General features: G+C 46.8%; 1 protein-coding gene across 1 annotated transcript in view; it reads left to right on the top strand.

The window, feature by feature from the left end:
• FER1L6 (fer-1 like family member 6) overlaps positions 1–23,544 on the top strand; it is a 133,379-nt gene that overhangs the window by 82,571 nt on the left and 27,264 nt on the right. The window contains exons 23-33 of the mRNA XM_030304364.1: positions 1,532–1,642; positions 1,902–2,063; positions 3,235–3,415; positions 5,991–6,217; positions 7,895–8,017; positions 9,235–9,274; positions 10,443–10,555; positions 11,821–11,952; positions 12,855–12,980; positions 17,113–17,240; positions 21,310–21,480. Coding sequence (XP_030160224.1) covers positions 1,532–1,642; positions 1,902–2,063; positions 3,235–3,415; positions 5,991–6,217; positions 7,895–8,017; positions 9,235–9,274; positions 10,443–10,555; positions 11,821–11,952; positions 12,855–12,980; positions 17,113–17,240; positions 21,310–21,480 — 1,514 coding nt within the window. The remainder of the gene's footprint in view (positions 1–1,531; positions 1,643–1,901; positions 2,064–3,234; positions 3,416–5,990; positions 6,218–7,894; positions 8,018–9,234; positions 9,275–10,442; positions 10,556–11,820; positions 11,953–12,854; positions 12,981–17,112; positions 17,241–21,309; positions 21,481–23,544) is intronic.

The following is a 23,544-nucleotide window of genomic DNA, read 5'->3' as shown; positions in this document are numbered from 1 at the left end:
GCCACCACCACAGCTGTTTTGGGGCTTTCCCCCCACAGCTAGAGGAGCAGTTAGCTCTCTCGGGGAGGCCAGGTTTTGCAGGCTGAGTCGCTCACGGCCGGGCAGTACTGGGCGCGCGTCCTCGTGGCTTCCAGCACCTGTATGTCGTCTGGTTCCGCAGCTTCGTTGTCCTCGGCCTGTTTGGCCTCCACGGTGTCTTCTGTCATCTTTGTCAGAGCTTTCTTGTAATTACCTCAACCACATCTGCCGTTGCCAACTAGACTATGTCTGTGAAGAAATGGTGATACATTGTGCTTTGCAGGTTTTGATGAGCAGTTAAGCTTTTCCAAGCATATGGAGCCAATAAACATTTATCAGGAACCCACTGGATGTGGAGCTCTGCTCCAGGGGCTTAGAGATGAAATGAAGTAAACAGAGGCTTCCTTTTGACCAGGTCAGATAAGCATGCCCCATGCGTCTGACCGTCAGGGGGCTTGAAGGGTCATCTGGCCTGATATCTGAGGCCCAGAGAAGGGAAGGGACTCACACAGGGTCACACAGCAGGGCCCGGTGTCCAGGCTCAGTCCACTGCTTTCGGCACTAAGCTTCCACCGAAGACACACTGTATTCCGAGGACTGAAGGGTAGGTAGGAGAATGGCCACAGAGACCAGGGTCAAACCAGGGACGGATTTGGGGAAGATGTAGACGTTAGGCCAGGTCTTAAGGGCAGTGTGGCATGCTCACAGGAGACTTTCCAAACCCTTTGTGTGAGATTTCAGTGAGACACAGCAATGATCCTTCCTGTAGTTTCCTTTTTTTTAAAGTTTATGTATTTATTTTGAGGGAGACACAGAGTGCGCGTGGGGAGGAGCACAGAGAGAGAGGGAGTCAGAGAATCCCAAGTAGGCTCCACACTATCAGCGCAGAGCCTGACGCGGGGTTTGAACTCACGAACTGTGAGATCGTGACCTGAGCAGAAACCAAGAGTTGGACACTCAGTCCAGCTCAGCCAGTCAGGGGCCCCCCTCCTGTGGTTTCTGTATGGCCAAGTGCATACCAAATGGCACCTTTCCCTCCTGGAGGTCTGTCTTCAGAAGGCTTTGTTTCTGTTTCACTGATGAAGACATAGTCTCTCCTTGACTAACTGTGAATCTCTTTTGTAGTAGTGCGTTGTGGGGGTGTGCTTAAGTCTCAGAGCTCAGAACCGGATCAGAGCCCTTTTCGGCCCCCAACCCCTGTCATTCGGTGACATGCCATCCTCTTGTGAGGACCTCCTCTATATTGTGGGCTTATCGAACGCTAAGCCTGTTAACTTTGTGGCACGTCGTAAGTGCTCACTAAGTGTTGGTCACCCTGGTGAAGGTATCGATGAATAAATACTGGTTAATGAATAAATAATCAAGTGTGGTAAAATGCCCTGTCTTGTCTCTACTTGACCCTGGAATCACTACTTTTGCCGAGTGAGTGTCGTGTGGGTGAGGCGGTGGTGTAGCGGCTGGTCTTCCTTGCCTCTCCCCGACCTTCTGACCAGCCCTTTGCTCTGTGTGATAGGTCCCGTCATCCGGGCTGCAAGGACTTCCTCCCGTGGACCCGCCAGATGTCACCCACATCTACCCAGTTCCTGCCAGCATTCGGCCAGTGCTGAGTAAATACCGAGTGGAGGTATGGTGCAGGGGGAGACTGACTCGTTCTTTGGGGCTAAGGAGGGCAGTGGTGCAGTCTACACGCCTGCGTTGTCTGAGGGGAGTGTGGGGTGGAAATGAGGCGTGGGTGATGGGACAGGGCCTTCAGGGAGCTGCCCAGCCCGTCCCAGAACATACAGTAGTTCCCGAGGCAGCGGGTCTGACTTCCCACAGGCCGGTGCCGCGAGCTGGCTCCTCCCTGGGTCCCCGAGTGACAGCTCTGTGGGTCCTCCCGCCAGGTTCTCTTCTGGGGAGTCCGAGAAATGAAGAAGGTGCAGCTGCTCTCGGTGGATCGCCCTCAGGTCCTCATCGAATGTGGGGGCCGGGGAGTCAAGTCCTGTGTGATCCAGAGCTACAAGAACAACCCGAACTTCAGCATCCAGGCAGACGCTTTCGAAGTGGTACAGCCTCCCCTTCTCCTGCCCGCTCGTTTCCTTCATTTCCACGGAGGGAACCCCCGCTCCTTCACTTGCTTGGCTTGGGGAGATGCTTTGCAGTTTGGGGGTGTCCACTACCTACGAGGCACAATGGTCTAATTTAGTGAAAAGCGGGACTCTCAGGGTGGGATGAGACACACTTTTATTACTGCTGCTGTGTTGTTTTGTTTTTAAAGGTTCGGTAGATCAAGGCAGGTGACGGTGGTTCCCGGAGTGTGGCCCCCAATTCCTCAGCATCAGCATCCCCTGGGAACTTTTTAGAAATGCAGATTCCCAGGCCCCGCCCCAATACTGCTGAATCAAAACTGCGGGGGGCTGCGGCCCAGAGCCCCCTGGCTTAACGAGTTCTCCGGGTGATTCTGATGCGTGCTAAAGTTGGCGAACCACTGGCCTAGAAGCTTCCTTAATGAGACTTATTTTAGTGGTTGGATTTTTAAAAAATCATTTGTACGTAGCGTATCAGTGGCTTACATGCAAACTTCTGTTTCTAAAGTGACGTTTTCTGACCCCTGCGCTTCTGTTTATGTCATTATTTCAACACACATTTTTGGGCTCTGATCTGGAACTAACTGTGAAGGTTTGCTTTGTGCGACCCAGTCAGCTCCAACAGATGCATCTTCTAAATTAGTGGAGACTGGATTTGGGGAATGTGCACGGTGTTCACAAACCTTTCACTGTCAGGCCTCTGGGACCCCCGGGGGGGACACAAGAGGGAGGGTGCTGGCCCGTCACCCTCAGCTCCATTTGTCATGCATCCACTTCTGTCTGTTTTCTTGGGCCTGGGTCAGTGTTCATTTGAGTTGAGAGTTCTGCTGGTAAATAATGACCAAACAGGCTTGAAAACTATTGCCATAAAGAGTTTGGCAGCCTGTGAATTTTGTAATTTACATCTGGAATGACTTGTTAGTGCCACATCCCTCTTATTATGGGTAATGATTCCCTGGCTTTGAAGGCAATGCTCTAGACTTCTGACTAGCTGCAGGGGTGACCTAGGGGGACAGAATGACAAGGCAGGGACAGAGGGAAGATGGGTGCCTGGCTTGCTTTGGTTCGGTCCCTAAACAGGTCAGCAGGGTACCAGCCGCTGGGCTCAGCCCAAGCAGTGTTCCCACTTCACCCTGGCCTCTCCTCCCAGGAGCTGCCTGAGAATGAACTTCTGCACCCGCCCCTCAGCATCTGCGTGGTGGACTGGAGGGCTTTCGGGAGGAGCACCCTGGTGGGCACCTACACCATCAACTGCTTGAAGCAGTTTTTGTGTAAATCCAAGGAGCCCCTGGCCCTCACCTCACAGGTGGACGGAACCCAAGCTGAGCAAGGTAGGAAGTGCCTTCTAGATTTTCTGGAGCTTCACACTCCAAAGCCGTAGTGCCTGCAGGGTTCTGCTATGGGACCCCGCACGAAGAGGATGCCCCACGGTCAAGTCAAGCGGAGCTTTCTGAAGACTTTGCTCCCACAGTGCCCTCAGCTCCTTTAGCTGCCAGATTCCGACTCTAAGAATGACACCAGGGTCAGCTCCTCTAAGAGGGCTTCCACGAATATTACTCCAGCTCCCTCCCGCCTCTGCTCCCTGACATTTTTCTTTGCTTGCTGTTACTTTGATTTGTTCCATTTTGGATCTCAGGGGCAGAGTTGAGTTAACTGCACTTCTCTGTTCATGCTGTGCAGTCATCATTGGTCTGGTCCAAGCTTCTGTTTCTCTGTTTCATACCACTGCCCCCCTGTGCCTTATTCCACATCCCTTCTCCCAACCCCCTGCCCACCACAGGCCCCACGCTGCCCCTCTTTGTAAAATTCCAGTCCATTTAATCGACGTATATAATATGATGCTATAATCTTCATTTGGTTTCGTACTCTTTTTGCTCAAAGCTATGCTTTAAAACCTATTCATGTTGCTGCGTGTACATTAGCTTGTTACCCCCACCTGCTGGTCTACCCCACACTGCTTTTCCTTTCCCCTGAGATTGGACCCCTAGGCTACCTCCATCTCCCAACTTCCACAAATGATGCTGTTGTGAATAGTGAGTGCTGCCCAAGGGAGGATCCTGCGGGGGATTTTCTTTGGAATATACATCCAGGAGTGAGATTACAGACTCACAGGGAATGTGCCGATGTAATTCCACCAAGTACTGCTAGAGGGCGCTCTAGAGAGCTGTGCTGGTCTACACCAGTCTACACCAGTCTGCATAGCTACCATTCTGCATCTGGAGTACCATTTTCTTCTTCCCCAATACCACCTGCCGTTATCCAAATTTCTGAGTTTTTGTTTTGGTTTGGTTTGGTTTTTGCCCCTCTGCTGGGTATAAAGTAGTATCTCATTTTTATTTTAGCCCGATTGCCTCTGATTACTACTGAATTTTACTCATCTCTCCACATGCTTTTGCCGTCGTGATCTCCCTCCTGTGACTTGCGTGCTCACATCCCTGGCTCATGTTTTATGTGTTTTAAAAAACATTTGATTTTTTTGTATATTCTAGATGTTAATATCCTGTCGATTATATCTTCTCCTAGTCTGATAACTGCTAACCTGCCTGTGGTCTCCATCTTTGAACAGAAATTCTTAATTTTCATGTAATCCTATCCGTCTGAATTTTTAACTTTATGTCTGGCTCTTTCAGAATTTTGTTAGAAAATGCTTTCTTAATTCTTGGTCACAAAAATGTTGTTTTGTATTCTCTTCTATTAGTGTTATGTTTTTAACTTTCACATTAGATCTTCAGTTATTTGTGTTTGTATATGGTTTAAGATAGGGATCCTGCTACATTTCCCTCCATAGGAACATCATCCCCCCACCCCACCCCCAAGAGTATCCTGACTTTCCCCATTGTTTTGTGCTGTCAGCTTTTTCACGAATCAAGTAGCCATACATCCCTCGTCTATTTTTGAGCTCTCTATTCTGTCCCACTGATCTTTCCAACTCTGTGCCCAGCACAGAGTAGATGCCCATTAAGTGTTTGTGGACTTGCATCTGCATTGAAAAGTTAGCAACCGGGGAAGAGAAACTCTGAAGGCCGCGCGGCCATGGAGGATCCCAGCTGGGAAATATTTCTAAGTACTGGATTCTGCGGCACAAAATGGAGACGAGAGGACCCTTGGCAAGAAAGGACAGTGTTATGACCTTTGTATTGGATTGACAGTCCAGTTAAAAATCTCACAAAGTCCAGGAACCTACCCCTATGTCTTGACAAGCACATGTCCTCATGTGCCCAGAGTCAAGCTTGCAGTTAGGAGTTCACAGACCTCTGGAGCGTCCAAAGTTTCTTGGAGTTAACTGGCACTGGGAAAAAACAATCCGTACAGAGGGTCTGTGTCCTAAACCTTGATATGTATTTTCCTTATGACCACAGTTATTTAAAATTAGTCTAAAGGATCAATAGTAAGTACAGCCATAATTGATTCCTGATGCCTTACATCATGATCTCACTTATCCCCCAGTGAGATGGGTTGGGGTTTTTTTTCATCTTTTCTTTTTCATTTTTATTTATTTTTGAGAGAGAGAGAGAGAGAGAAAGAGAGAGAGAGAGATAGAGTGAGAGTAGGGGAGGGGCAGAGAGAGAGGGAAGCACAGAATCGGAAGCAGGCTCCAGGCTCTGCGTTGTTAGCACAGAGCCTGATGTGGGACTTGAACTCACAAACCCATGACATCATGACCTGAGCCGAAGTCAGATGCTTAACTGACTGAGCCACCTAGGTGCCCTGGGTTGTTTGTTTTTTTTTTTTTTGTCTTTTGTTTTTTGTTTTACTGTCATTCTATAAATAAGGAAAATGAGATTCAGAGATGTTACGAACTTGCCATATTTGAATCTAGATCTGTTTGATTCCCAGGAATGGGTCTCTGAAATGGCCACCCTGTTTAGCAGCCCAGTTTCCTGACCTGATGTATTTCCATTTCAGCTGCTTCAGATTCGCTAGTAGCCGCTGAGCCCTCTGGATCCCTCAGCTCCTCCCAGGAGCCGCCAACAGATCAGATCTATGTGGATGTTGAGCCTCCTCCCACCGTGGTACCTGACTCTGCCCAGATTCAACCAACCAGCCTGGTTGACATCCCTGACTCATCTCCTATGCTTGAGCCTGAACCCAAACCTGCAGACGAGGAGCCACCAAAAGATGGCAAGGCTAAGGTCGGAATATAACCTCTCTTCGTATTTACAAGGCTTTGCACCGGAGGCTTGATACGAATCCTCCCACCTGCCAGCTGTGTGACCAGGAGCAAGTAACTTCGTGTTTCTGAGCCTCAGTTTCCTCGTCCGCAAAATGAGTATACTGATACCTACTTCCCAGCATTGCTGTAGAGTCAGAGAAGTCAGTGTATATGAAATTCAAGTGCTAGTCAACTGTGGCAGTCACATTTAATTGAACAGAAACTGCTCTCAATTCATTAGCATGGAAAGACCATAGTTTCCTTCCTTATCTAGGCTTATTCCGCAAATATTTAGAACCTACTTTGTACAAGGACAAGTAAGACCAGAAAAAAAAAAAAAGCTAAAGTCTCTGGAATCTAAAGAGAAATGAGACTCCTCATCCTCAGCTGAGTTTCTGGAAAGAAAGATTAAGAAATACACAAAGAGCCATAAAACAAGAATGTGATGAATCTTTCTAAGTCCTAAGTTTGAGTGCAAAATCCGGTTGCATCAACCAAATGAAGAAGGCAATGGTTTTTTTTTTTTTTAAGTTTTTAGCATTTATTTAATTTTTGAGAGAGAGAGACAGACAGAGTGTGAGTAGGGGAGGGACTCAGAGAGAGAGGGAGACACAGAATCCAAAGCAGGCTCCATGCTCTGAGCTGTCAGCACAGAGCCTGATGCGGGGCTCAAACCCATGAACCTTGAGATCATGACCTGAGCTAACGTCAGACACTTAACTGACTAAGTCACCCAGGATCCCCAAGAAGGAGGCAGTTTTAAGAAAGCTGAGGGATTGCCTGCCCAGCAAATGGTAAAGGCTGAAATGAAAAGCAGAGTAAGACAGATTCATGGATATTTGCTCAGGCTGTTCCTATCTTACCTATGTTCGTTGTGACCCTCCAGGGCACCTCAAGGGGTTCTCTGTACCCCACCAGCATTGCACCTGCCACTTTATGTTGGAATCCCCAGTTTAAGTGTGCGTTGCCACCATAAAAGTGTGGGCCCTGCCAGGTCACAGATAATTTTTTAAGAAATCCTTGTGCCTCCTGTACTCGATAAAGTGCCTGGCACATTGAAGGTACTCAAGAGATGTCTGAGAGCAAACAGATGATGAGTATGTGATGAGTCTGTCGTAGGACCGCTGTCTTCTCCCCAAATGCCTCCTTTCTGCTGTTTACGTATCGTTGTCTCTCCTACACTGCCTTACTTATGTTGTTGGTATCACTGATTTGCACCCATTCGAATTAGAAATCATGCTAAAGGGAAATTGTCTACATGATGTCACTTAATCCTCACAACAGTGAAGGAAGCAGGTATGAATGTCCCCTCGTTGAGGACACTGAGAATCTGAAAATTTATATTAACTGCTTGGCAGCTAACGCCTTTTCTGCCATAGCACACTATTAAGATCCCCAAATGTGGGGATAGTTTCTCACTCCCCTTGGGTCCCCAGAGCCAAGCACAATATCTCACATTTCTGTGTTTAAGTAATAATAAATGTTTGCCGAATAAATGAGTGAATGGAGGGGTGGGTGATGAAAGGGTCATTTACTGAAGTGGTACAGAGAGCTTCAGCCACAAAATCCGCCCATGCCTCCATCTGTTCTGTTCTTCAGGAAACCAGCCAGCCAGCCACCAGGCCTAACTAATAATCCATCCCTCATTCCTTGCCAGAATGTCAGGAAACCTACCCGAAGGTCAACCAAAAGGAGAAGGAGGACCATAGCGGATGAATCTGCTGAAAACGTCATTGACTGGTGGTCCAAATATTATGCCTCCCTGAAGAAAGCACAGAAGGTAGGGTCTCCCCTGGCTGTGACAGTCAAGGGATTTGATAAGAAAACACAGCACCCTCCACCCCCCTCAATTCCACATTATCCCCTTTTAGATTCCGCTATAGGTAGGGCCTTCTCAGGTGTGATTCTGTTCATTGAGGAAAGCTTCAAAGCCTGGAAGGACCAGGGATCCCGAATTGCAAAGTCTTCACCCTCTGGCTGGGGCTGACCTTCGGATGCAGGCTCTGTTGTCAATGCTGGAAGGATGTTCAGTCTGGCATAGCATCTGGAGATCTTCCCCCACGTGAGACTCATAAAGATCCGGCCACAAGCAAGGGGGTCTCTAGATAGATGGGCATAGCGATGGGGGCTTCAGGTGCATCTGGAGATACCCAGATCAGAGGGCCCCCCAGTCTCCAGCAGGATTCTAACGTCATATGGGAAGCTATCAAGAAGAGGCAGAGGACCTGGCCTTAGCGAATGGGAATAATCCGCAGGTGGCCAAAGCAGGGCCTCGTGCACATGGAACAAGAAAGGGATCGAGTTATAAAGCAGGAGAACCACTGGAAAGTGGGTCAAGAGATTCAAGGGAAAGCCCAGTGGCCGAATTTGGTAAAACTTCTCATCCTCGAGTCAACGAGGAAAGGAAAATTAGTCATATGTATCATCACACTCAATTGAATAGAAACTCTTCTGATTCTTGCATTTGGAAAGCCCGTAGTGCCTTCACCTAGGACCTCCCATGAATACTGATGTATAGTTAAATAAACAAACCAAATGGTGGTCCCTGCCTCCCAACTCCCTCCTGCTGCTGCAGGGCACGTGACCACCTCTAGGGAGGGCTCAGCCCTCTCCCCTTGCTCTGCTAACCTCCCCGACCCCTGGGACAACCCCACGGCCTGGCGTGACAGCAGGTAAGATCCATGGTGCAGACTGGGTGATATTCCAGAGAGGTAGAAAAATAGGGGGAGAGAGGTAGTAGCTGAGAAGGGGCTGGGCACAGAAGACAAGGAAGTGTGCAGCCTGCTGGCTGTTTTCTTGGACACGGGGGCACCTCTTCCGTAGGGCCGGCCATCTCGCTGCAGTCAGGTTCCAGGTCTGTCAGCGAGACTTCACTTGGGGACAGTTTGCATAGTCTTTTAGGATGGCGTCTCTGAGAATGCAGAGGGGCTGTTTGCAGTCAGGATCCACACATGAGGCATGGCAGTGTCATAATCTTATCTCCGTCTTCTCTCTAAGGAGAAGGAGAGCAATCCCACGGAGAAAAGAGGCAATGCAGGTAAGGTGCTGTCCTACAGGTATGTGAGCGTGGAATCTCCCACTGGGGAGAGAAAATTTCTAAAAGGAAGCAGTGAGAAGCATGGTAGGTCTCTGCTCCCTCGTTTCCCAAGTGAGTAACAATCTCTGTATAAAGAACAATACCGTATAAAGGTCACGTAGCTAATTTGAGCTGGACTGGGACCAGGTCCCAGGGCTCCTGAACTCAGTTCAGTGCTGGAACCGCCCCTCTGGCTCCTGTCTTGATGTAGAAACAGCAGGGCAAAAGCAGGAGGAAGCTGGCGTGACGGGCCAGCACCGGTGTGGTGAGCTTTCATAGAGGCGACCTGGATTTTAGGTTCCCAACCCAGTTTATGAGGATCGGTAGATCTGGCTTGGTAGAAGTTCGGATGAAAGAGGCCGGGATTTGAAATGGCCTACAAGGGTAGGCCTTGGCCTAAAATCAATAGTGACAGCAAGTGGCCGGTGCTGTTTCAGGTGAGCTTGAGAGAAATAGGAAAACCAGAACCAGGCTCACTCGGTTCCTTGGGCCACTCCTAATTGGCAGATTTAATCCCAAGACCAGCCTCATGACATTAGCAATAGTATCTTCACTTTGCAGATGATGAACCAGAGGTTCAAAGAGGTTGAGGAGCCCGCTCAAGTTTACATGGCTGGAAAATAGCAGAGCCAGGGGTCTGCTTCAGGCAGTCTTTTCCTTAGAGACTGCTCCTGGAAGATTCCTGAGTAATCTCTCTAACTGCATTTGTGACTAGCTGCAAGACCCTTAGCATATCGAGCCTCAGGTTGCTGAACTAGTTGAATCTCAAGTCCCTAAGCAGATCTAAGAGCAAATACAACTAAAAGCTTTGGAGTCTGTCCAACTTGGGTCTGTTCTTAGCTAGTTGGATGACTGGGCAGCTTACTTACTTCCCTCTCTGTGCCTAGTTTAATGAATTCCTACATATACCAGGACAGGCCAGCACATTGCCTGGCCCCGGGGGGGATCTGATGTCATTGCATTGCTATGTGAGTGACATCTCCTCCCAATCCTGCAGCGAAATGTTGCTATTTCTTTTTGGAAACAAAAGTCATGACATACATGCCAGAACAAAGGGAAAGAGGGAGTTTGACTTTGTTCCTTCTCGACAGCCCTGAGAAGCCTAACAATTTCCATTAAATACCCACAGGGGTGAAACCAGACGAGGTGGTGGTAAATATAGAAGATGGGCCAAAGAAGAAGAAAGACAAAATGCTCAAGAAGAAACTCAAAGAAGAAATCCCCAACCTGGCAGTCTTGCAAGTGTGTGGACACAGACCTCTTGGCCATGGATGGGGTGGGAGGCTCTGGAGGCGGGTTCTGTTATTGCATCAGTCAACCCTAGTAATGCCTTTGTCTGAACTAACTTCCTTTGTCTTCATTACAATCACGGATGCAGAGAAATGAACCTTAACAAGCATGCAAGCCCAAACAATGGAGCTTGCTGATTTTCTGTTTTCTATGTCCTCATATTAAGAAGGGGCATAACTTATATTGGTTAACTTGGATCCAGCAAGGTAATTTGCAGTGGATGAGTTCCCCTCGGCTCAGCTCTCAGAGATGGACATTATCATGCTCAAAATATGATCAAAATAGCAGGACTTTTAACTCTCCCTACAGTCAGCTCTGTCAGACCAATCTTAACATTAGTCAGAGGCTATTAGCTAGAGGCATATTTATGGATATGAAAATTGGGAGTATTGAGGCTCCTGGTTGGCTCAGTCAGTTAAGCATCCAACTCTTGATTTTGGCTCAGGTCATGATCTCATGGTTCTTGGGGTCGAGCCCTGAATTGGACTCTGCACTGACAGCATGGAGCCTGCTTGGGATTTTCTGTCTCTCCCTCTTTCTCTGCTTTTCCCCTACTCGTGTGCGTGTACACTCTCTCCCTCTTTATCTCAAAATACATAAGTAAACTTTAAAAAAAAAAAAAAGAAAAAAATTGGGAGTATGAAAATTACATATAACAAATTTGGATAAGTAATTTTGATAGGAAATTTGACTATGTGATTCAATTATATTACCAAACCTAAAACTCAACTTGATTTTGCATTTCTAAAGTGTATATACATAACTTCACACTTGAAAAATCCATGACTGTATGTATGGTAACAAAAACAAATATTCTGTCACCTTATGTGTAAAGAATTAGGTGCTTAATGAACGTTTGTTGATTTGAATGTCTTCAGAATATTAGTCTATGTCCAACAACCAAATGACATCAGTTCACTATAAAAAAGTTTCTCATATTTATAGCCATATAAATTTTTTTTAATTTTGGTGTAGCCACACTTGTTGGAACTTCAAAGTTTATCCAAAAGGTTTTATAAATTTCAGAGTGGTAGCTAGTTCTAAGAGTGCTGACTCAATCATAATCCTTATCTTGCTAACAATAAATTAACAGTGGCTTCTTAGATTTTTCCAGTGGGTGTATATCAAGGCTGGTTTTGGAGAATCTTGGCATTTCTCATTTAATCAGTCCTGGGCCTTGCTTCCTCTGATCTCACTCTTCTCCCTTCTCCCTAAAGATATATGATGGTGACCTTGAGAGTGAATTCAACCATTTTGAAGACTGGGTGAAAACCTTTGAACTCTTCAGAGGCAAATCTACAGAGGATGACCATGGCCTCGATGGGGACCGGGTCATAGGGAAGTTTAAGGCAAGTTCCAAAGTGAACTCTTTTATTTGGGTCTCCTGTCTGTAAAATGTCAGATACGACTCAGTTCTGTTAATGAGACTGCGGTGTGGGAAGTGTGTAAGAAGATCCCTTAGTCTGTACACAAGACCCTTTCTAGAACTCAATAAGGCTTAGCCCTGTCTTTTGAGATATTTGGTTTGTGGCCAGGGAAGTGAGTTGGAACTCAGTCTGATGGGATATAAGGAGATAGAGTTGTTACCTAAAAGGATCACTGAATTTTATTTTGCCTCTTCCACCCCTGGCCTACCCAATATATGATCTATACAGATCTACCAATTGGGTAATTAAACCATCAAACAACACTAGCCCTTCATTCTGGCAGACTCCTGGTGGCTGTACCACAAAGCAGGGGTCGGCACTTACTCTGAACCGCGGTGTGCTGGGCCATGTGACACAGGGCAGCACGTTGGAAATAGTGTAGGTACCGCAGTTCACCACTTCTCAATCTCATAATCCTAGCTAGTTTCATGATCTTGTACTTGACCTCCCTGAGCCTCAGTGGCGGCATCTGAAAATAGGAAATACTGCAGTCAGGCTTGAAGGAGGTGGTGGGAGAAAGTACCAGCTCAGCGCCCCTTTGTATAAGGTACTCAGCATCCTATCTGATGCTCCTGTTCGTGTTCCTCACCTGATAATGTGAGGGGGGTGTCACTGCACCAATACCGATTCCCCGATGTCCCGTGAAGAAGCTCAGATACCAGCAGGTTACGTGAGCTGCCTGAGGACACCCAGAGGCAAGGGTAATGCCAGCCCAGGTCAGGCTGGGTCCCAGGCGATGCTCATTTTCCCAGCACTATGCCCTCGATGGCTTTTGATGGCCACATGACCGTCTTGTTTCACTGAGTCATGCTTTGCGGTTCCAGGGCTCCTTCTGCATCTACAAGAGCCCCACGGATTCCAGCATTGAGGACTGTGGGAAGCTGAGAATCCAGCAAGGGGTTCCTCCCAACCACCCGGTCAAAGTCCTGATCAGGGTGTACATTGTCGCGGTAAGCCACCCTTGTTTACTCCGAGGGACTGTCTTAATCTGCTCCAGCTGCCGTAACAAAATAGCACAGACTGGGTAACTTAAACAACAGACATTTATTTCCTCATGGATCTGGAGGCTGGAAGTCCATGATCAAGGTTGTCCATGATCAAGCCATAAGAGTTGGTTTCTGGTAAGGTGTCCCTTCCTGGCTCGTAAATGGCCACCTCCTTACTGTGTCCTCACATGGCCTTTCTTCTATGCATGTGTACACACACACACACACACACACACGTGCACACACAGCGAGGGTGAGTGAGTGAGCAAGAGAGTGAGAGAGAGACAGACAGACAGGGAAGGGGAGACCTGGTATCTCTTCCTCTTCTTATAAGGGCACTAGTCCTGTTGGATTTGGGCACCACCCTTATGACCTCATAGATCCTTAATTAGCTCCCTAAAGGCCCCCTATCTCCAGATACAGTCACATTAAGGGTTAGGGCTTCAACACAGCATTTTGAGAACACACACTGCAAACCATAACAGGGGTATGAAGTTTGGTTGGTAACATGCACATTCGCTGGCTTTTCACTTACGGAAGATACTTCCCGGGCAGGTAAGACAGCTCTGGGTGGCTTCATTTGCTCTCTGTGGTTGCCTGATAGCTGGAGAGAAAACCAAATTAAGGCTGGAACAGGAAGCTCACAGGCAAGAGAGCAGAACCAGGGCTGACCAGGGCAGCCGTCACTGCGAAGTCCTCCCCCGTGGCGATGCCTCTCCACTGTTGCAGTGAGAAATTTCATTTCAAGTGTACTTCCAAGAAAAATATTACTTCTGCTCTAGGCTTCTTGCTTTCTGATAATGAGAGCACTACACTTTTTTTCCTTTTTGTAAGTTTTTGTTTAAAGTCCAGTTAGTTAACATACAGTGTAATACTGTTTCAGGTGTACAATTTGGTGATTCAACACTTCCATACATCACGCGGTGCTCATCAGGACAAGTGCCCTCCTTAATCCCCATCCCCTGTTTCCCCCGTCCCCCCACCTGCCTCCCCTCTGGCAACCAGCAGTTTCGTCTCTGCAGTTAAGAGTCTGTTTCTTGGTGGAGAGCACTACACTTTGATTATGAAACTTTTTGACCTGATTGCCTGGAAGCTTGGGGCCAGATCTAATGTTCAATCAAAGCAAATCTCTGCTGAGCCTTTGTGGCTCATGTATTTGTTTTCATCTCCTGCCCTTGGAGTTGATTTTCATAATCTTATTTGATTGCAGTAGTCTTACTTTATACCAAGTCCTTGCTTAAATTGCCTACACCCTTTTTTAGAAACATAAATGAAGCATAAAACAAAGATAAATTATTTGCTAATACTCAGGGAAAATGAAAATGTTGCCTTTCCATGATGCGGTCTCCATGTGTCCTCTGCAGCACCCTGTGTCTGGCATGTTCTAATCATCAAGGATGTGGTGATCAAAACAAAACAAAACAAAACAAAACAAAACAGGGTCTCTGCCCTCAAGGAAGTGACAATCTAGTTGGAAAGATTAGAAGTACTTATAAAGAATCATTGGCAGTTCTGGGTCATCTATATTAAACACCCACCCATAGGATAGTTTAGACTACCTTTTCAACATTTTGTTCAGGAGGTCACTCATGGCATGGGAGAGATCATTAATATGCATTCCTCAGGAAACAGACCCTGTGTTCAAAAAGCTTTGAGAAATAGTGCACATAATAATTTTTCCCTTTCCCAACCCCTGAGATGCACAAAGCCCATTAGCACATTCAAGGTATGAGAGAATTCCAGAAGGAAAGAAGCCTATTTATGGAATATTTAGCAGCATTTCCTAAACTTCTTGCCCCACACCTTTATTCCCCCCTCTGCAGAAAATCCCACAGAACTATGGTTCTTTGGAACGTATTTTGGGGAATCCAGAAAAGGAGGGTAGGAACAGTAGGAAGGAGAGGGAGGAATATCTTGGACCACAGAGATTGGAGAGGATTATTATTTATTTGCTCATTCGGCAAATATCCACAGCACGCATTTCATGTGTCTGGTATCCTATAGACAAAGGCCGGGAGTACGGATGAGGCTCCTCCTCAGGAAGCAGCATGGGGGTGGGAGGGTGTGGGCTGGAACTGGAGGATGGGCGGGGCTTGGACAAATGGAGAGTAAGTCGGTGGTGGCCCTGGTTGCAGAAAAGATAGATTCCCTGCAATTAGGGACAGTCAGTGAGTTTCACTGGCAGTGCTAGTAACAGTGATTGTGTGATTTGCTCTCTCACGCTAAGATTTAATCAACGAACCAAATAAGTTAATTTCGTTTAATAAAACATCCAAAAATGTAAAAAATAATACGACTTAAAAGTTACATTGAAAAAGAAATCAAATCTCCTCACCTCTGCAATTCTATGCCCAGAAATAACTTACTTTTCTTATGAATATGTAAACACATCCAGATCCATAGTTGACCCTTGAACAACATAGTGGTGAGGGGTGTCAACCCCTCTTAGTGGAAAATCTATGTATAACTTTTGAGCCCCCCCAAACTTACCTCCTAATAGCCCACTGTTGACCGGAAGCCTTCCTGATTACATAGACAGTCAATTAACATGTATTGTGTATATCATTTGTATTATATACTGTATTTTTACAGTAAAGTAGGTTAAGTGTCTCACTCTTGATTTCAGCTCAGGTCGTGGTCTCACAGTTCGTGAGTTTGAGCCCCGCGTCAGGCTCTGTGCTGACAGTGTGGAGCCTGCTTGGGATTCTCTCACTCCCTCTCTCTCTGCCCTCCCCCACTCGTGCTGTCTCTCTCTCTCTCAAATAAATAAACATTTAAAAAAATCATAAGGAATAGAAAATACATTTACAGTATTATGCTCTATTTATTGAAAAAAAACCTATGTGTAAGTGGACCTGCACAGTTTAAACCCATGTTTTTAAGAATCAACTGTATTTATACTAGTCTATAGCTACATCCAAGTATTTACTTAACAGAGTCTTGCTTCATGCATTACATAGTAATCTCTCTCTTTTTTTTTAAGTATCACCTGGATATTTTCCAGATCAGTACATACAGGTGTTCCTCTTTTTTGTAGTAGCCGCGTAGTGTTTTCTTGAATTAATGTAGTATCCATTTATTCATCCTTTCAACAAATCCTAAGACCCTGTTCTAGGTCCTGGAGATAATATAATGAATGTGATAGACCGTTCTCTTGCTCTGATGGAGATTACATACCAGCCAGGGGTGGTGTGGGGATGAAGACAGCATAAAAAATCAACAGAGGAACAGATAAATGAGATGAATGTCGGAGATAACTGCTACGTAAAGAATTAAAATTCGGTGATGTGACGAGAGCAAATGAGGAAAGGGGTGTTTTGGATTGAGTTTCTCCCTAAGTAATTGACACACAGGTTGTTTACAAATGTGGCTCTTAAACAGTGCCCAAATGAACATCCTGGAAAATAGAGCTTTGTGTGCTTATACATTCCATCTGTAGGCCAGAGTCCTAAAAATAGGATCGTTTCTCACTCAGCTCTCATCTCTGCAGAATTTCTCCATTTTATCACTCCTCTCCAGCCCCCTCGCCGGGTCTTCCCTTACAAAGCATTTCCCTGTGGTGAATTTAGGCCCAGCTTGTCTGGAAGCAGACCTCACTCTGAGAAACAGACCATTACTCACCTGGCCAGTGCTAAATGCAGGCCTGATGGAGTCATGGATTCAGAGCCCATCAGTTGTGGGGTGAGCCTTTAGGTGCCCCCTTCCCCATGATTTTATGGATAGATGCCCAAGATCACGTAAGACATGGGATCAGAACTCAAAGTCATGCCTTCTGGCTCCTGTCCAGCATGGTGCTCGTTACTCTGTCAAGTGCTACTTTCCACTGGGGAGATGACTCTAGGGAAAGTTCGACTTGAGAAAAGCTGATAAGTTTTCTTTCAGCGGCAGAATGGAGAGGCTAAAGCGGTGGTTCTTAACCTTGGCTGCACACTAGAATCATCTAGAGAGCTTCTAAAAGTCCCAAAGCTCAAGGCCGATTAAATTAGAATCTGCGGATGGAACGCGGGCATCCATATTTTTTAAAACTCCCAGGTGATCTGATCCCAGGCAATGTTGAGAACCACTGGGCCACAAGGGTTCTCTTTCTCCTCTCCAGGCATTTAATCTCAGCCCAGCTGATCCGGACGGCAAAGCAGATCCCTACATTGTGATCAAGCTTGGCCAAACAGAAATCAAAGACCGGGACAAATACATCCCCAAACAACTGAACCCAGTATTTGGAAGGTCAGTGGCTATCTGGGTTGTGATGTGCCGTCCTGTGTGCATTTGCTCCTGCTGTGTTTCTGTGGGGGGACTGGTGTGTATGTTGTGTGTCTGAGTGAATGTGGCAAGAGGTTAAGAGCTGACCTCTACCTTTGGTAACAGCCAATCGAACCTAACCGCAGTGGAGAAGGGCCAGATTCTTTCCTTGGTCCCTTTAGGAATTTGGTTATGCCCATAGTTTTCCAAGAATGGTTTTCCTAGATCTCAAATTTAAGAGGCACCTTGAATGGTCATCAGATTCAGCCTCCTTCCTTTGGACAGAGAGATTTCCTTTTTACAAAAGGCAAGTGCAGCCCAGAAAGGTTTAGAAACTTATTCAAGTTCACACAGCTCATGAGTAGGGGAGAAGGGGCCACACCTTTGGTCTTTTGTCTCCTATCAAAGGGATTTTCCATCCTATAATTTTGCAGCTCGTTTGAGGTGACCCCTGAAGTAAACCAACTGAACTGTGTCCTCTGCTTGTGTTTTGCTTTCCTGCGAAGTGTTACAACAGGCGTTGCATTTGTGCACGTTCAGGTGGATGAGGTGTTCTCCGGTTCACACAACCCTACTGCCCGTTTGTCTTCTAACAGGAGGCGGCACATGTTTGTGTTCTCTCCTTGGGTTTGTGGACCTGCTACCTATGGAGTCAGGTAGATGTGGGTTACGTTCTGCCACGTATAGGCTGTGTAACTTTATGCAGGAGACTTAACCTCTCTGATCCCAGTTTTTCGATCAAACACTAATAATGACACTTGACTCCCACTGACCTTTAAATGATTAAACATACAGCACGTTGTCCCCACTAGCACATAGTTGATACTCAGAACACATTTGCTTCCTTCCTCTCCCCCGTGCTAATCATTTTAGCAATGGATTCGTCCTAACTTTATTCAATTTCTCTTTTTCTTGCATAAATAACAAGGAGCGTGAGATGAACTCTCCATCAGCCTCATTTAGGTTCATTTACACTTTGGTGATCACAGTGGGCCCTCTGACATTTGATCAGAACCAACCTCTTAACACTTTATTGCTCTGGAGGAAATGAAGCAATAAATGATCTTGCCTGTTCCCATTAATGAGAATGAGTAAACCAGTGGTGCCAGGGAAACTTGCCCTTGCTTCCCTGATGCAGAGATGACCTTTATTATTGCCTTCCTTTTCTGTAACTAGCACTTCATTTCCCAGGTCCTTTGTAGTCACTTTTTATTAGCTACCTCAGTGCCATGAATTAGACTGGTTTCATGACCCTCATTTATGGCTGTGGTAAACAAAAGAAGAGGATGAAGGAATATTCCCTCCAGCCTCTGGCACGGTGGTACCTCTTCTGGAAGCCCTCCATGCATAGATGTTTTGTTGGACGCGTTTCTCATTGTTACTCAGGGACAGAATTTGCTGGCTCAGTCCTGCGTGTTCCAGCAGGCAAAGTAGAGGGCCCCTGTGCCTCACCTGGGGTCTGGGGGATCCGTCTTTGCGACCTCACTGAATGAGGATGTCACAGGCTCCACCCCGTGATGCCCCCGGCACCTTGCCTGCTTTCCTTTCCTTCATAGTCTCTGACATACCTTGATATGCTTCTGTGTTTTTTGGCTGTCGCTCATCTCCCCCCAAGAGGGTAAGCTCCATGTGAGCAGGGACTTGGTCTAGTCTGTTCAGTGCTGCATCCCTAGGACCTACAATAGAGCAGATAAATGCTCAGCAAGTATTTGTAGAAAGAATGCATGAATGGATGAACAGACGGATGGACGAACCTTCAGTTTCCAGCCAGATTTAATGGGCCCTGCCACTCTGCATCATCCTGAGGTGGTGCATGTCCAGACTTTGGCATTTCCTCATTTTCTTAACTCACAGTGCCTGGCACACAGTGAGTGCATAATAAACATCAAATGAACAAATGAATACATAAAAGAATGGATGAATGGGACATCTTTCCTCTGAAGCTTGGAGGTACTGAAATGTTTCAATAAGGCCCCATTTTTACCCATTTCATGATGCTTTCCCTCTCTCTTTCTTTTTTTTTTTTAAGTCATTTCTATACCCAACGTGGGTCTCAAACTCACAACCCTGAGATCAAGAGTCGCGTGCTCCTCTGACTGAGCCAGCCAGGTGTCCCAAGGCCTCCTCATTTCTCAACCACCGTTACATTTAGAGGTAGTATCTCATTGGCACACAAGTTGATATAAGCCTAGCTTTTCCCCCAGTGACTGGAAGTCCAACCATGGTGAGCTATTTTGGGTAGCTCTTTTAATGACACTCCAGTGAAAGTCAGGAGAGGTTAATCTATGAACACTCCACTTGGGAAGACGGACCAAAGCAACTGGGTCTTCTGTCATGGTTGCCAGGGTAGTTAAGCACTTAACAAGTCTTCCTTGCTGGTAGCAGCTGTGTGACAGCCAGCCCCAGAGATAGTGGCTGGAGACTTCCTTGTGAGACACGTCCAGAATATCAAGTATAGTTGGGAATCGGCATCTTGGAGCCCCAGGCAGTGCTGTGCCTTCCAGTGGAAGACACGTGGGTTTCTTCCCGGCACAGCCCTATCTCTAGACCTGCCGAGTCTGTGCCAGTCAGTGGAGCTGTGGTGTTTTTGCTTCTTTCTCTCGGGAGAGGGTTAACTGGCTCAGGGCTGTGCTGGGATTGCAGTGGCTGCCACAGTGGAGGGTGAAAGCCAGGGCTAAGTGGGTCTGACCACAAGGCAGCAGCCCAGACAGGCCTGCGGACGTGGAAGGAAGTAACGGGACCTTCCGTTCTCCCATCCTCCCCTTCTCCTCTTGGCCCCTCGCTCACAGACCAGCCCACCCCACCTGTCCCAGGGCAGCCAGAGTTAGAAACAGCTGGAGAACACTGGCGTGTCCTTGACTGTGCTTTCGAGAAGACACTTCGCCAAATCCACTCAAAACGTATTTCTTAATTATCTCCTCTAATGCTCAGCAGCACGGATAACACATTGTCCCAGGAAACCCCACAGCACTGTTTTTCCTTTCAGCACCTTGCATTGGTGTGGCATCAGGGAATGAGCTCCGAGCTAGGGGGTCAGGGAGCTGGCACTGATCCTAGTTTGACCTGATTAATGGTCAGGTGCAGGCAAGTCACTTATGTTCTCTGGGTTTCAGTTTCCTTATCTGTAAAGTGAAGAGGTTGGATGTGCTGATCCCTGAGATCCCTTCCAGTTCAGAGGAACATTCAATTGTGTGCTCTCCGCAGGAAAAGCAAGGGCTTCAGCAGTGCAGCTGAAGGAGGCAGGTCTCTGTTGTCGAGGGGCTCAGAATTTTCCAGAGATGGCTTTGTAGTCCTGCAATTCTGTTTTTGGGATTTTCCATCTTCCAAGGGGTTTTCATTTAAAACAAACTCAGCTGACATTCCCTGACAAAGGAACAATGAAGGGGAAAGGGAATGGCAATGATTGGGGACCAGTTGAATACCTGGACGCTAAATGTGTGGTTTGTGTGAACAATATCACATGTAACGACCATGCTATATTGCAAAGAAGACATATTGATCCCCACTTACACATAAGGAGGCTGAGAGGGATGAAATAACTTTCCCAAAGTTTTAAACCTGGGAAGTTACAGATTCAAATCCAGAATTAGAAATTAGGGGACACCTGGGTGGCTCAGTCGTTTGAACTTCTAACTCTTGATCTCCATTCGAGTCTTGATCTCAGGTTTGTGAGTTCAAGCCCCACGATGGGCTCCCCGCTGGGCATGGAGCCTACTTTAAAAAAAAAAAAAAGAAAAAGAAAACATTGGAAGCCAGTTCTGTTCAAGAGCAAACCCTCCAGATTTTTCACACCCATCTTGCCGTCACCCTGGATGATTGCAGGGTACAGCCCATGGAAGGGGAGACTATGGGCTACTGGAAACTGACCACAGAATTGGAAATTGATCGAATCTCAATGAAACGCTAAACCAAATAAATACCTGCTAAGTATTCGTTGAGTTGCTGAGTGTTGAGCGAGTTCGTGAGAACCACAGGCTAGCTAAAAGCAGAGCTGGCAGATGCTCCCTGTGTTGCCAGATGCTGTTGACTCCTAATGCCTTTACTTGGACCACAGGTCATTTGAGATCCAGGCCACGTTCCCGAAGGAGTCCCTGCTCTCCATCCTCATCTACGACCATGACATGATCGGGACAGACGACCTCATTGGCGAGACCCGGATCGACCTGGAGAACCGCTTCTACAGCAGACACCGAGCCATCTGTGGCTTGCAGAGCCAGTACGAGATGTAGGTTCTTCCTGCGGGGAGCTGGGAGGTGGGGGCGTGGGGTGGGGGCACTGCTGGTGTTCAGCAGCTGTGCCTCACACCGGCCTGCTCTGGGAAGGCCAGCTGGAATGTGCCAGAGGGGTTCCATGTCAGCAGGGCTGGTTGGGGAAATCGTTCACTGAACTCCAGGGTTGGGGCTGGGGAGGCAGTGCTGATTCAGAACCCAGGGCAGGGTCTTCAAGAGTCAAGAGCTGAATGATACACGTTCACTCAATTGGCCGGGCCCAGTGGGCAGACTTCCCTGGCGAAGACTGACGTTAGGAGAATTATTAGCAGAATACAAATACCCAAATCCCAGTTAATTATAATGAACTCTCCTGAGTGCTTGGGACATGGCAGACACTACACCTCATTCAGTTCTCTCAAGCCCATGAGGTGCTATCCCTGCCTTACAAAGAGGGAGGAGTGGACCCAGCTCTCACTCTTTACAATGATTTTGAATTCTGCTTCATTTCAAAGTATTAGACTATCAGCTCTATATTTCCTTAAGTGTGTTTTATCTGATATCTCCAGAAAAAATAAAAATCTTACGAATGTCAGCCAGGAAAATATAAAAACATTCATTAGATGTCCGTGGTGTAATTTTAGAAATAGTTTTCTTGAATGTAAAATAACATGTACTCATTGCAGAAAATCGAGGAAATACAGAAAAGTACAAAGTTATGCTCAGACTATTCCGCCCAGACATAACTTATATAAAAAAAAGGCTGTGGGGCGCCTGGGTGGTGCAGTCGGTTAAGCGTCCGACTTCAGCCAGGTCACGATCTCGCGGTCCGCGAGTTCGAGCCCCGCGTCAGGCTCTGGGCTGATGGCTCAGAGCCTGGAGCCTGTTTCCGATTCTGTGTCTCCCTCTCTCTCTGCCCCTCCCCCGTTCATGCTCTGTCTCTCTCTGTCCCAAAAATAAATAAACGTTGAAAAAAAAAATTAAAAAAAAAAAAAAAGGCTGCAATATTTCCTTTCAGGATTTTTCCTATGCCATTTTCCCCCAAAGTTGGCCTCATACTATCCATCCATGTCATTTTGTAAGCCGCTTGTTGTCACCTACTCTTGTGAGCATTAGTGACACTAATTTAGTGTCATTAAGTATTTTTTGAAATCATTATTTCGATAGCCTAGAAATCCAGATCAGTTTTGGGGACTCTGGTGAATGTATAACACACACACACCCGCCCCCGCCCACGCCCCCGCCCCGGGGTGTTTACACATCCAAAGTACCTGAGAAGGTGCCATTCAGAAAATGGTTGGCTCTTCTCGCTCTGAAGTCAGGGGAGGAAGCCACAGGCCAGTGTGGTGTCTCTTCTGTTCAGAAGAATTTCCTGATGGCAGAACTAACAGAGAGCAGGGTAGTTTAGTCAAGGGAGTTACAACCTTCGTTCGGTACATTTTTAAAAATAGGGGCGCCTGGGTGGCTCAGTCAGTTGAGCATCTGACTCTTGATTTCGGCTCAGGTCGTGAGCTCACGATTTGTGGGTTGGAGCCCCACATGGGGCTCCGTGCTAGCAGCATGGAGCCTGCTTAGGATTCTTTCTCTCCCTCTCTCTGCCCCTTCCCTACTCATGCCTGTGCTCTCTTTCTCGGAAGAAATAAACTTAACACAAATAGATGAGAGCCCCCCCCCCCAAGAGCACCCCCAAACAAAACCAAACAAGAGCACCTGTTTCTGGGGAGGCCTGTGTATGTATGACTCTGGGCATGGCTTGGATGAAGTTTTCAGGATCCTCATGCCTCTGGCACAATGTAGGAAAACCGCTTTATAGTTAAGTTTTGATTGATTTAAATACTTAAGTTTCATTCTGATGGATCCTGTGTCCCAATGAGCAGAGAAGTCAAGCTCGTCTTGGTCGTGGCTCATAGGGAGCATTTCATTGCGAGTTAATATTTTTTAACCAAACAGCTGGTGTTTAAGGGAAGAAGGGGTTGGGAAGATTGAGAAACTAACCACCAGGAAAATCCCTGATTAGAGAAACAGCACATCTAGACTCGCTACCTGTGACATGAGCCTCCACTAGGATTTTGGTGGGGGAA

This window comes from Lynx canadensis, chromosome F2 (genome assembly GCF_007474595.2).
Source record: "Lynx canadensis isolate LIC74 chromosome F2, mLynCan4.pri.v2, whole genome shotgun sequence".
Taxonomy (NCBI): Eukaryota; Metazoa; Chordata; class Mammalia; order Carnivora; family Felidae; genus Lynx; species Lynx canadensis.
Note: the sequence above shows the minus strand (reverse complement) of the source record. Positions and strands in the feature narration are given on the sequence as shown.